Raw genomic sequence first — 14576 nt, forward strand, 5'->3', positions numbered from 1 at the left:
GCTGCCCCCTTTTGTGTTCCCACAAGCGGTGAATGAGAGCTCCTGTTGCTTATCTTTTTTAACATCTGTAGAATCTCTAGTGAAGCTGCCACTCTCACGACTGATGCTGGTAATTTCTCTTTTTTTTGGACTAGGGTTTTAACAGTTTGATTAATATTCTTGATCCAGCTTTTGGTTTCATTAATGTTTTTTCTCTTTCATTCATTTCCATCCTAATATTTAATATTTCCTCTGCTTCTCTGCTCTTCTAACTTGCTCTTCTTTTCCTACTTTAAAGTGGAAGCTTGTCATTGATTTTAAACTTTTATTCTTTTCTAATACAGCCTAGTTTGTAAAGTTTCCAAGTACTGAGTTAGCTACATCCTACAGTCTTTGGTATGTTGTGTTTTCATCTTCAGGCAGCTGAAAATAGCCCTTTGATTTCTCCTTTGACCTACAGAGTATTGGGAAGTATGTTCTCGGTTGATTTTCAAATATTTGAAGATTTTCCAGGTATTTCTTATTGGCTGATTGATTGATTGCCGCACCGCACGGCTTGCGGGATCTCAGTTCCCCAACCAGGGATTCAACCCAGGCCCTCAGCAGTGAAAGCGCAGAGTCCTAACCACTGGACCACCAGAGAATTCCCCCAGGTATCTTTTTATTATTGATTTCTGTTACTGTTATTCTTGTTATTGATTGCTAATATAATTTGCATGAGGTGAATTTGTATAAGTCTGTATAAAAAGTTTATGGACATTTCTTTAGTATCCTGGAATATGATCTCTGTTGGTAAATATTTCATGTGTACTCGAAAAGAATGAGTATTCTATGTCAAGTTGGTTAATAGTACTGTTCAGGTTTTCCATATCCTACTGTTTCATCCAGTTGTTTGATGATGTATGTTGATATTTTGAAGTTGTGTTATTACGTATATAAATGCTAGACATTATTTCCTCTTAATGAATTGACACCTTTATCATTATGAAACGCTCTTTATCCCTAGGAATATTCTTTGCTCTGAAGTCTCCTTTGTCTAATATTAATATAGCCACTCTAGGTGTCTTCCAACTGGTGTTCAACAGGCATATACATATCTTCCCATCCTTTCCTTTTTAATTCACTTGTGTCGTCATCTTCAGAGTGAGTGTCTGATAGGCAGCATATAGTTGGGTCTTGCATTTTTATCCAATCTAACTGGGGGCACTTAGACCCAGTTACAAAAAAAAAAATTATTTTTTATTGAGGTATAGTTGATGTACAGTGTTATATAAGGTTCAGGTGTCTGTGAGTCGGTTTCTTTTTTGTTATATTCACTAGTTTGTTTTATTTTTTAGATTCCACATATAAGTGATATCAGAGTATTTGTCTTTCTCCGACTTATTTCATTTAGCATAATACCCTCCAAGTACATCCATATTGTTACCAATGGCAAAATTTCATTCTTTTTTGTGGCTGAATAGTATTCCATTGTGGGTGTGTGACCACACATCTTTATCCATTCACCTGCTGGTGGACACTTAGGTTGTGTGCATATCTTGACTATGGTATATAATGCTGCTATGAACATTGGGGTGCATGTATTTTTTCGAATTAGTGTCTTTTCTTCTTCAGATACATGCCCAGGAGTGGGACTGCTGGATCATATGGCAACTCTATGTTTAGTTTTTTGGGAAAGATCCATACTGTTCACCATAGTGGCTGCACCAATTTGTGTCCTTACCAACAGCAGTGGTCCCCAACCTTTTTGGCACCAGGGACTGGTTTCATGGAAGATAATTTTTCCATGGATGGCAGGTGGGGGGATGGTCCAGGCGGTAATGCAGGCGATGGGGAGCGGCAGATGAAGCTTTTGCTTTGATTTGTAAATACCGAAAAGTCCTTGCATCCTTGAGATATATCCCACTTCATCATGGTGTTTGATCCTCTTAGTATACTGTTATTTTTTAAATTAATTAATTAATTTATGGCTACATTGGTCTTCGTTGCTGCACGCGGGCTTTCTCTAGTTGCGGCGAGCGGGGGCTACTCTTCGTTGCGGTGCATGAGCTTCTCATTGCGGTGGCTTCTCTTGTTGCAGAGCATGGGCTCTAGGCGCAAGGGCTTCAGTAGTTGTGGCTCACGGGCTCTAGAGCGCAGGCTCAGTAGTTGTGGCGCACGGGCTTAGTTGCTCCGTGGCATGTGGGATCTTCCCGGACCCAGGCTTGAACCCATGTCCCCTGGCTTGGCAGGCAGATTCTTAACCACTGCGCCACCAGGGAAGTCCATGTGTTTTTCTTGATGAGTCTGGCTAAAGGTTTATCAGTTTTGTTATCTTTTCAAAGAACCAACCTTAGTTTCATTGATCTTTTCTATGTTTTTTTTTTTAGTCTCTACTTCATTTATTTCTGCTCTGATCTTTCTTTCCTTCTACTAATGTTGAGTTTTGTTATTCTTTTTCTAGTTCCTTTAAGTGTAAGGTTAGGTTGTTTGAGATTTTTCTTGTTTCCTGAGGTAAGCGCCTATTGCTGTAAACGTCCTTCTTAGAACTGCTTTTGCTGCATCCCATAGATTTTGGATCACTGGGTTTTCATTTGCCTCTGGGTATTTTTTTTTTATTTCCTCTTTGTTTTTTTCATAGATCCAGTGGTTATTTAGTAGTTTATTATTTAGCCTCCACGTGTTTGTGGTTTTTGCAGGGTTCTTTTCTTGTAGTTGATTTCTAGTCTCATACTGTTGTGGTTAGAAAAGATGCCTGACATGATTTCATTCTTAAATTTGCCAAGGCTTGGTTTGTGGCCTAGCATGTGATCTATCCCGGAGAAAGTTCCCCCATGCACTTGAAAGAAAGAATGTGTATTCTGTTGCTTCTGGATGGAATGTTCTATATAAATCTGGTAAGTCCATCTGATCTGTCATTTAAGGCCAGTGTTTCCTTATTGATTTTGTTTGGATTATCTGTATATTGATATAAGTGGGGTGTTAAAAGTCCCCTACTATTGTTGTGTTACTGTTGATTTTCCCCTTTACATCTGTTAATATTTGCTATTATGTATTTAGGTGCTCCTATGTTGGGTGCATATATGTTTACAATTGTTAAATCATCTTCTTGAACTGAGCCCTTGATCATTATGTAATGTCCTTCTTTGTCTCTTGTAACAGTCTTTGTTTTAAAGTCTATTTTGTCTGATGTAAGTAGTGCTACTCTGTCTTTGACTTCCGTTTGCATGGAATACGTTTTTCCATTCCCTCACTTTCAGTCTGTGAGTGTCCTTAGATCTGAACTTAGTCTCTGGTAGGCAGCATATGTAGAGGTCTTGTTTTTGTATCCATTGAAACATTTAGTCCATTTACATTTAAAGTAATCATGAATATGTACGTTCTTATTGTCATACTGTTTTTGTAGGTCTTTTTTGTTCCTTCTTTTGTTTTTCTCTCTTGTGATTTGATGGCTATCTTTAGTGTTATGCTTGGATTCCTTTTCCCTTTTTGTGTATCTGTTATAGATTTTTGGTTTGTTGCTACCATGAGATGTGTGTATATATGAGTATGTATGTATATATGTATGTTTTCAGTTACTGATCTCTCGATTTCAAATGCATTTTAACAGTCCTGCATTTGTACTCCCCTCCCCTCATGATTACTGTTTCTGACGTCATATTCTGCACCTAATTATTTTGTGTATTCCTTAACTGCTTATTATGGATATAAATGATTTTACAACTTTGTCTTTTAACCCTAACTTTGTACATAGGTGATTTCCTACCTTTATCTTTGCCTTCACTGATGAGCTGTTTCGTTTCATAATTTTCATGTTTCTAGCTGTGGCTTTTCCTTTTCTGCCTAGAAAAGTTCCTTTAACATTTCTTGTAAAGCTGGTTTGGTGGTGCTGAACTCTTTCAGCTTCTGCTTCTCTGTAAAACTTTCTGATTTCTCCATCAAATCTGAATGAGAGTCTTGTTGGGTAGAGTATTCTTGGTTGTAGGTTTTCCCCTTTTATCACTTTAAATATACCATGCCTCTCCCTTCTGGCCTGCAGTGTTTCTGCTGAAAATTCAGCTGGTATTATGGGAGCTCCCTTGTAAGTAACTTGTTGCTTTTCCCTTGCTGCTTTAAATATTTTCTCTTTAATTTCTGCCATCTCAATTACAATGTGTCTTGGTGAATTCCTCCTTGGGTTAACCCTGTATGGGGTTCTCTGTGCTTCCTGGACCGAGATATCTGTTTCCTTTCCCAAGTTAGGGAAGTTTTTGGCTATTGTGTCTTCAAATATGTTCTCAGCGCCTCTCTCTTTTTTCTCCTTCTGGAACCCCTATAATGTGAATATTAGTGCATTTGTTGATGCCCAAGAGGTCTCTCAAACTGTCCTCATTTCTTTTCATTCTTTTTTTCTGTTCAGCACCAGTGATTTCCACTACTGTCTTCCAGCTCATTGTTCCTCTGTATCATTTAGTCTACTGTTGTTTTTGTTGTTTTTTGTTTTTGTTTTTGCGGTACACGGGCCTCTCACCGTTGTGGCCTCTCCCGTTGCGGAGCACAGGCTCCGGACGCGCAGGCTCAGCGGCCATGGCTCACGGGCGCCGCTGCTCCGCGGCATGTGGGATCTTCCCGGACCGGGGCACGAACCCGCGTCCCCTGCATTGGCAGGCGGACTCCCAACCCCTGCGCCACCAGGGAAGCCCCGTTTAGTCTATTAATTCCTTCTAGTGTACTTTGCATTTCAGTTATTGAATTCCTCATGTTAGGTGGTTCTTTATATCTCCTCTGTGTTAAAAGCTTCTGGCTTCTTGCTCTGTGCACCCATTCTTCTCCAAGCTCCTTCATCATCTTTACGACCACTACCCTCAGCTCTTTTTGGGTAGGGCGCCTGTCTCCACGTCACTTAGTTCTTCTTGGTCCTCTGTTGGGAACATGTTCCTCTGTCACCTCCTTTTGCCTAATGTCCTATTTGTATGTATCTTGTAGGTTGGTTACACCTCCCAATCTTGGTGAAGGAGCCTTTTGTAGGAGATACCTATGCGAGCAGCACACTCCCCTCTCCTCACCAGAGCTGTATGCCTTGGGGTTTCCCCCTATGAGGGCTGTGTGGGTCCTTCTGTTGTGGCAGGCTGACTACTGTGGGCAGTCTAGTAGGCTTGGCCCTGCCTTGTGCAGAGGCTGCTGGTTGACAGGGCTGAGTCGCGAGGTGTCTGGCTGCAGACTCCCTGGGGCTGCTCCCTGCCCACAGGTGGGTGAAGCCAGGCCCTGGGGTTAGTGCCAGCCTACGGGTGGACAGAGCAAGGTCCTGCAGTCTGGTTCCAGGGCCCAGGAGTCCCAAGCTGGTATCAGATTGCTGATGGGTAGGGCCAGTTCCTGACAGTTGGCTGCAGGGTCCAGGATGTCCTGAAACTTACGTTGGCCTGCTAGTGGGCAGGGCCAGGGCCCAGCTAGTCCCAGGTCAGGATCTAACCTGCTAGTAGGTGGACTGGGGCCGCAGGCTGCAGGGCTTTGGTTTTCTTTTGGCTGGTGGATGAGGCTGGTTCTGAGGCTAGAGCAGGCCTGTTGACGGGAGGCACGGGGGCCCAGGGTCTTTGACTGGAGGTTCCTGGGTCTTGTGCCTGCACACTGGTGTTGGGGCCAAGTCCTGGGCCCTCTGGTGGGCAGGGCCATGTCCAGGGGCAGCCAGCTCAGGGGGTCTTAAGGCAGCCTGTCTGTTGGTGAGTGGGGCTGTGCCTGTGCCCAGACTTAGCTGCCTGGCCTAAAGTGTGCCAGCACTAGTGCCTACAGGCTGTCCTGAGGCTAATAGGCTAGAGGGAGGATTCCAAAATGGTGCTTACCAGCACCAGTGTCCCCACGATAGAACTAGCTGCCAGAAATGGCTGCCACCAGCATCTGTGTCCCCAGGGGGAGCTCCAGTTGCCTCCTGCCTCTCCCAGAGACTCTGCAAGATCAGCAGGTAGGTCTGACCCAGGCTCTTTCCAAATTATGCTTCTGCCCTGGGTTCCCGGAGCATGTGAGATTTTGCATGCATCCTTTAAGGGTGAAGGCTGTACCTCCCTCAGCCCTCTGTGACTCCTGAAAGCAAGCCCCCTGGCCTTTAAGCCAACTACTCTCTTGGAGCTTGTCTTCCCAATGTGAGACCCCCGGGCTGGGGAGCTCAACGTGGGGTTTGGACCCTTCACACTCCTTTCATAGGACCTTTACAATTGTAGTTAGTTATTCTCCCGTTTGTGGGTCACGCACCCAGGGTATGGGACTTGACTGCAATGGCGACTCCATCCCTCCTACCTGTCTCGTTGTTTGGTTGTAGTAGCTCTTTTCTGGTTGGTAGGTTCTGGTCTTTATCATCAATGGTTGTTCTGCAAATAGTTGTAATTTTGGTGTGCCCATTAGAGCAGGTGAGTTCAGGGTCTTTCTACTTCGCCATCCTGGCCAATCTCCACCTAACTTAGGAGCTTCCAAGGTGCCACGGGGGCTGGACTTCGTTTCCAAGAGTTGAGGGCCCTCACGCAGGTCGTCTGACAACACTTGGTGAGGCCGTGCGGACACAAGTCAGGGTCAACTGGACCCATTTACATTTAATCAAATTACGTTTAATGTGATTTTGTTGTATTTAATCATCTTGCTTTTTGTATCCTATATGTACCACCATCTGGTCTTTAAAGTTAAATGACAGACAAAATGTTTAGTATAAATACGAACAATATATTATTCTCCAGCATGTTTCAAATTGGTACTTAAAACTGCTTTGTGTGTCCAGATAAAATAACTGAAAAAATACCCTATGAGACTATGTCTCCTCTGAGATGTAATTTTGGTGGGAAAAAACTCACTTTATATTAGGACATTTACAGTATATACAGATGATTCCTAAATTTATATCTCTAACTGAAATACATCTTCTGAAATCCTGACCTCTATATCCAAATAACTTTAACACCTATTTAACAACTCTACCTGGGTGTTTCACAGGTAACTTTAAAGTATTCAAATTCACATACGTTCAGCTTCAGACTCACACAGTTCAAGCTAAGAAACTGAAACATCCCTAAGGTTCGGGCTGCTACCTACCGGTTACTGGTTCATCAGCCGAATCCCTGTGCGTTTCTTACCATGTATCACGTACGTAGGATAACTCAGACCAGAGACCCCAATACAAAACGAAAGAGAAGACAAGAAATCCTAGATAATTAAAAGGATCCTTTATTGTAAATGTATATAGTACCATAATTCATCAAAATAATTTATAATAGTTAACTCTCTTAAATATAATCTTATAAATGATGCCTTCTGAAGTTAAACGTAATGTGGATTCAATCAGTTTATTTAAAACTATTTAGAACATGGTATTAGAAATTTAAAAAAAATTAACTGTCATCTACAAAATCTTCTAAGAAAGGAAATCATGACAAGTTCCTGATCAGATAAACGCCACTCCATTATTTAAGGGGATTAAAAGGAAGCATAAATAAATTTGAATAGACATGTCAATTTCCTGGGCTTTATCCGTCTATACAAACCTGACTCTTTAGAGAGTTAATACTGCATTCTGGTTTCCTACCGTAAGTAAGAAATTCCTTAACAGCAGTTGAGAAATGACCTGAACCTCTTGGTGAACCATACTTCTTCACCTCCCGATGGTCCCTCGGGGCTGTGACCTCTACTGTGGCTGCTGTCTCACCTCTGCTAGGGTCCCAGGCGTCTCCGTGTTGAGGACAAGCGTGACAAATCGCCGTTCCAGCCACAGCGTCCACCCTAACCTTCCAAATGCCACTGCTGTGACGAGGAGCCATCACAGATGGCCATGGCGACAAAGCCTCTGCGACTCAGTGGATCGACCGCTCTCAGGCACTGTCCAACCGACACCTGGTACAGCCGATTATTCCTCTGAAAATAAAGTGGTGGCAAGAAAAAAATACCACCAGTTACTTGCTTTAAGTTAAAAAACTTATTGCCAGAATATGGTAGAGACAGTAATCTAGAAGAGACGTGGAACATTTCACATTACTTACTTATTTGCGGGATGCTACAAACTCAGAACAACCTTCTACAAGGTAAGCAGGACATGAGCCCCTCTGCCGAGCTCCCTCCCTCAGCCTTGTCTGTCTCCTCACCCCAAAGGTCCACTGCTGGGATCCTCCTGACCCGTGGCATTTCATGAGTCGGGGGGGGTCTGATGAGCGAGTCTCTGACATATCCAGGCAAAGGAGATTGTTTAAAACCAATTCGTGCTCTTCATTATAAATCCAAATCTAAGGAAGAAAATGAAAGATCAAAACCTCAAGTTTTGCTTCAGATTCTGAAAAGCAGACGGCACGACACTTCACACATTTGTGGAAGAAGGGATTTATTTTGTATGGTCTCTTGCAGCAGGAACAGACCAGCTTAGAGAAAGTGAGGTGCAATTCCAGGAAGAAATGTGAGCAGTGGTTGAGTTAACTTAATTGACTGTATTTGAGCACAAGATTGTAGATCTTCCCCAATTCCAGGATTTCGCAATTACACAATGCTTTTAATTCTCACACTGTGTAGAACTGAAGGAGCCCAGTGAAGCGGCTGGTTTGCCTTCTGTACAAGGAAAACACATGAGGCTATGATTTTCATATTTCCCTCATCTGTTGGGCAGTGATGACTGTGCGTAAGCTGTCATATCCCATCATCCTGTGTAACAGTATACTCTATTCCTGGCTCATAATAACATTTGCACTGAGATTACAATTTCATTGATGGCCCCAAAGCAAGATTCTCCTTAGACGTGCAAATGATCTTTGAGGATAGTTGTCTTTATGGTGTCTCAGATTATTTTCAAGAACAAAGGCCTGAAACTGGCTGAAATGGCCAAGTGCAATGAATAACTTTATTCTCCAACATGCACCATCACTAAATTGAAAAGGAAAACATTTTCTCCTATCCTCTGAATTATTTTATTCATTACTGCTTCTACCTACAGGCCCAAGACGTATGTGTGCTGCCTCTTGGTACAAAGAGAAGGCTCCCCATCGGCGCCATGACAGCCCCAGTAAACACAGACGCTGGTGCTTTATAATCTCCACACGTGGCTCCGAGCGCTGGGAGTGCGCCACGTGTGACTGAGGAAATGAAATAAAATTACCAATCCAACAGCCACATGTGGCTAGGGTGTAAGTGCAATTCTGTGCAGTCACAACATAGTACGGACAGGAGAGTGTAACTCCATCTCCTCAAACCTCTTGCAGTTTCTGGAACAAATTTCACCAATCTCATCCTACCACAACCTAAACCACCAAAACCTCACTACAATTTAACACTTCCATGTCTACAACACTGACACCTCTCGCACCCAGACGTGGCACAAAACCCTCTTTAAACCATGTTTTCCAGTATGTTAACACCTTAGATAGCGTGCATGAATTCTCCTAGAAATAAGATGTGATCTATGAAATTTCAAAGGACACACTCTATCCAAAAAGGGCCCAAGTGTTCTTTTCATTCTTGAATGACCCCGTCCACCACTCAGGTGGAAACGTAAGTAAATGAAGCTTGCTTACTTACGACATGTTCTGAGCATTACAGTCTTGAGGCACTACAACTAGGAGATTAGACCAATGTTAGGTTATGCTATTTTATCAGATACAAAGCAGTTTGCAATAAGTTTTCTGCTTATTTTTAGGTTCACTTAATATCGCTGAAAGGACACATAAGTTGAGAATAAATTATTTGAATGACATGAATTGAAATTGTGCTGTTTCCTCTGATGAACTACTAAAAATCAGTTAGGAAAACTCAATTTCACAGAAAACTCTACAAAAGATATTCTGATTCATCCAATGCAGATTTAATGTTCTGGGCCAGAAAGAAGATGCATGTCCTTTGCCATTTCTAACAAATTCATATAGCTTTCAATTAATTCTATATAACTCAAATTCATTCTGTGTAACTGTAAAGTACAAATAATGCTCTAAACAAACAAAATATTACTATGACAAACAATGACCAGAGGTAGGGAAAATGTACAAAGGAGACCACAACAGTATTAGATAGATGATCTCTAAAATCTCTAAAATCATTCCCAGCGTAAACAACTTAACTTCAGCAAGTGGTGCTGGGAAAGCTGGACAGTCGCACGTAAATCAGTGAAGTTAGAACACTCCTTCACACCATACACAAGACTTAAATACAAGACACGATACCATAAAACTCCTAAAAGAGAACACAGGCAAAGGCAAAACATTCTCTGACATTAATTGTACCAGTGTTTTCTTAGGTCAGTCTCCCAAGGTAAAAAAAAAAAAAGCAAAAATAAACAAATGGGACCTAATCAAACTTACAAGCTTTCTGTATAGCAAAGGAAACTGTAAGCAACGAAAAGACAGCCTACAGACTGGGAGAAAATATTTGCAAATGATGTGACTGACAAGGGCTTAATTTCCAAAATATACAAACAGCTTATACAACTCAACAACAACAAAAAGAAACAACCCAATCGAAAAATGGGCACAAGGCCTAAACAGACATTTCTCCAAAGAAGACATACAGATGGCCAACAAGCACATGAAAAGATGCTCAACGTTGCTACTTATAAGAGAAGTGCACATCAAAACTACAATGAGGTACCACCTCACAGTGGTCAGAACTGCCATCATTAAAAAGTCTACAAATAACAAATGCTGGAGAGGGTGTGGAGAAAAGGGGAACCCTCCTACATTGCTGGTGGGAATGTAAACTGGTGCAACCACTATGGAAAACAGTAGGGAGGTTCCTCAAAAAACTAAAATGGAGCTGCCATATGATCCAGCAATCCTACTCCTGGGCATATATCTGGAGAAAACCATAATTTGAAAAGATACGTTGCACCCCAGTGTTCATAGTAGCACTATTCACAATAGCCAAGACATGGAAACAACCTAAATGTCCATCAACAAATGAATGGATAAAGAAGATGTGGCACATATACATAATGGGATACTACTCAGTCATAAAAAAGAATGAAATAATGCCATTTGTAGCAACATGGATGGACCTAGAGATTATCATACTAAGTGAAGTCAGAAAGAGAAAGACAAATATCATATGGTATCACTTATTTGTGGTATCTAAAAAAAAATGATACAAATGAACGTACCTACAAAACAGACACAGAACAGACTTGCGGCTGCCAAGGGGGAGGGGAGTTGGCAGAGGGATAGATTGGGAGTTTGGGATTAGCAGATGCAAACTATTATATAGAGAATGGATAAACAACAAGGTCATACTGTATAGCACAGGGAACTATATTCAATACCCTGTGATAAACCATAATGGAAAAGTATATGTATAACTGAATCACTTTGCTGTACAGTAGAAATTAACACAACATTGTAAATCAACTATGCCTCATTAAAATAAATTTTAAAAAGCAAACAAAAAACCCCAAAACAATATAATTTTTAAAAAGTCAGATTAAAATCTTGATGTCTGCCCCTCCCTCCTCAAGGCTGACTGCCAGCAGCTTCCCTTTCCTTCATTGAAGGACACTGTCCATGGACTGGCTGAGAGCCCAGAGGCCTGACTCACCTGATTTGGGTCACTGTAGTCACATGCCTTAAGCACTACTAGGCCTCCTTTCTGACTTGGGCGGCCCTGGGCTGCCAGACACTTGTGGGTCTGGAGGTGATAGAGCTGTAAAAGAAGAGATTGCTCTTGACAAGCTGGTAGGTATAGAAAGACCAATGTCAGAAGATGCCTTAGAATGCTAGAAAAGGAGGTTTTAGAGGAAATATGAAAATATTATTCCAGAGGTATGGATTCTAAAGGTCATAAAAAGATAAGCATTTTTTATTACTGAATTCTAGCTTTAGCACATAGGAGTATCACAATAGAGACTTCAAGGTTATAGGCAATTTTAACAATATATGCAGGCAGTGTCAAGTAGAAATTCTACCTAAAGATACAAGTTTACTAATCTACTATAGGGGAGGAAGGAAATTAAATACCATCGCTCCACTAAAATACCTTAAAATGAAACTCAGGAAATAAGAACAAAAGGCACAAACAGACAGTACGTAATTAAACATACATACCTAACTGGAGACAAACATTAAAAATGCCATAGGAATGCCAAAGGTGAGATACATAAAAGAAGCAAAGAGCATCGAGTCTAAGTAAAACGATTAGTTTAAATATTAAATGTGATTAGATATGCAAGGCAAAAATAATAATGGTAAGGGATTTCAACTGTATGGACATACACTGGTACCTATTTTTACTTAAAGAGAAAACACCTAATAATAAGAAACACCTTGATGACTTTTATAAGATAGAACAACAAGATAGGAGAAGGCTCTAGGCTTAATTCTAGCCACTTAAGAATTGCTGGCATTGTGAAAGAACCAGGAGAGGGATGCCTTCTTTATAACAAAAGGGAAATTCGGGCAACAATTACAATATCTACACTTTCAGGAAGCAAATTCTAAGAAATGATTCAAGAAAAAGGTATGATTTTATGGCTAGACATCTAAAATTGAAGTGATATTATAAAACTGAAGAAATTTTATAAGAACCAAAAAGGGAATATCTAAAGAATTGCGGTTGATCAATGGGTTTCTGCTAAGCTCGGATGACTGCTCAGGACGTCGGATGTAAAACCTGACTTGGTACCACCACTTAGACCCTGACCACCCTTTTTCCCTTCCTGTCTGCACTCAGTTCCAGAGCTGAGGCCAGCAGTATACAGCTGCCCCATTTCTCCTTTGTTTTCCTTTTTGGACTGGTCTCTAACAAGTGACTTTTACACTCACTCACATTGCCTTTATTTGTATATTCACATTTATAGCTATCCTCTTGGAAGCCAGCACATAACTTAGAGAAGCCATGTTCTCTTTAACACTGGCAGGTAAAGGATCTTAATATAAACAGGAAAGATATCAAAATTTCTAAGGTCTTATACCTGAGTAGAGGAAATTCTCCTAAAAGGAATATAATGGAAGGCAAGCCAGGGGCTATCCTTAAATATTTTACGTCTACAATGTCATTTATCATATCACACAACATTTAATGAAACATTTTGCTAGGATCACTTTCTTACCCTTCCACGTTGGAGGACTTTGGGGCGTTTTGGCCCTCTATTGATAAAAATGGGTTGCTGGGGTTTGGCATTGGACCCAGATATCTGCATCTCTGGGTAAATATTATCCAAATACCATTTAAATGATTTACAATTCAACTTCTTCCTCAACTCAACGCGCTCACTGATATTTCCATAGCTTCTGGTTCTCAGATCAGGTCTTAAGGAAAAATACTGCTCCTGAATTTAAAAATGAAAAATAATAGATTTTTTTGTTTAAATGAATCACACCTCAAAAAAGCCATTACAAAGAAAATACTGAGAGCTGCATATGGCAGAAGAGGAGGTGGGAAGGAATACAATGTGCACAGGGTCTTGACAGGGGAAGCAGGGGGACTGGGTCAGAGCAAAGCCCAGTGAGCAGAGGAGCCAGGCTCTGTGGGAGTCACAGGAGGGGACAGGAGGACAAAGAAACTGAGGAGAAGCACAGTTTCTTCTGGTGCTGGCGACTATATTACCTCTCACAGACTAGACGCTTGGGAAATTTAAAAAGCAGTCACAACAAAAATGAGTGAAAGACTGGGTGAAGAGAAGAGAGAAAAGCAACCAAAGCCAACGGAGTTACTAGCCTTATCATCCATCCTTCTCGGTGAGAGATTTAATCTCACCTTATACTCATCCAACCAGACATGTGCCAGCCGCAGGGAGTTGTGTGTCATGGTGTCCTGGCCCTCTGGAGAGCCATATGGTCTCCTTTTCCGGAAAACGTGTCCAACTCTAGAGCAAGGGATGATGAAGAGCTTACCTCCACACATCCAAATCTGGTCAGAAGCAGAATATGTGTTAATGGTTCCTCACAGTGCTGTGAAATCGATGCACGAATTTTCATGAAACAGGTGTTTGTGAAACCTTGCAAGAGGTTTTATCTTATTAGATATAACTATTCAAATAGAATAAAGTCAAAGTGTGTATTTTAAAAAAATTATCCGTCTTTACGATTAAAAAGAAACAAAACTCTAAAACATTGCAATATTCTTTTACTACCCTGTGTCTAAAATTGTACTTACCATACGTGTCGTTTTAACACATCAAGGAAGTTGACCTTCAGGACTTAGGGACAAAGAATGCTTACTCATCAATCCTCTAATCTCAGTTCTACAGGTACTTTCTCATGAAACACATACAAACATACACACACCATTTTTTAGAAAAAAAAATTTTTTTATAAAATATACAGAATAACTCTAGATTAAGATTCAGATCTTAGTTCTGGTCTAAATTTTGCCCTTGACTGAGCTACTTTATATCGTTATTTCAATTTTTATGAGACTCAATTACCTTATCTACAAAGATTGAACTAATAATATCTATTATACCTTGCAACTTTCAAATTCTAAAGATTAAGTAGGAAAATACATTTGCAAAAATACGAAATGGCATATGCACAAGGTATTAGGGTATCTGAACGGGGGGGGATCTGTTAGGCAGACCGGGAGATAGGAGGCGGGGAGTGGGGCCCTCTGCTGAGAGAGAGAAATCTGAATTGTTCCCTTGCCCTCTTTCTGCCTTTTCCAAAGACCGTCTTACCACCACAGCTGAGCCACAGACCCCACCCACA

At 41.1% G+C, this 14576-nt stretch overlaps 1 protein-coding gene across 6 annotated transcripts in view; it reads right to left on the reverse strand.

Annotated features, from left to right (window-relative positions):
- Positions 1-7122: 7122 nt before the first annotated feature.
- GALNT11 (polypeptide N-acetylgalactosaminyltransferase 11) overlaps positions 7123-14576 on the reverse strand; it is a 54734-nt gene continuing 47280 nt past the window's right edge. For 3 of the 6 annotated variants that reach the window (XM_030854277.2, XM_060305077.2, XM_060305076.2), the window contains exons 8-12: positions 13588-13779; positions 12980-13198; positions 11470-11574; positions 8052-8189; positions 7123-7824 (exon numbers count right to left, since the gene is read on the reverse strand). In XM_030854277.2, the coding sequence (XP_030710137.1) occupies positions 7693-7824; positions 8052-8189; positions 11470-11574; positions 12980-13198; positions 13588-13779 (786 nt within the window). In that variant the 3' untranslated portion in view covers positions 7123-7692. Of the gene's footprint in view, positions 7825-8051; positions 8190-11469; positions 11575-12979; positions 13199-13587; positions 13780-14576 lie in introns of those variants that run through there. The other 3 variants (XM_030854278.2, XM_060305078.1, XM_060305079.1) reach the window with 3 other exon arrangements.

The sequence above is a fragment of the Globicephala melas genome, chromosome 9 (assembly GCF_963455315.2).
Source record: "Globicephala melas chromosome 9, mGloMel1.2, whole genome shotgun sequence".
In the NCBI taxonomy this organism is placed as follows: domain Eukaryota; kingdom Metazoa; phylum Chordata; class Mammalia; order Artiodactyla; family Delphinidae; genus Globicephala; species Globicephala melas.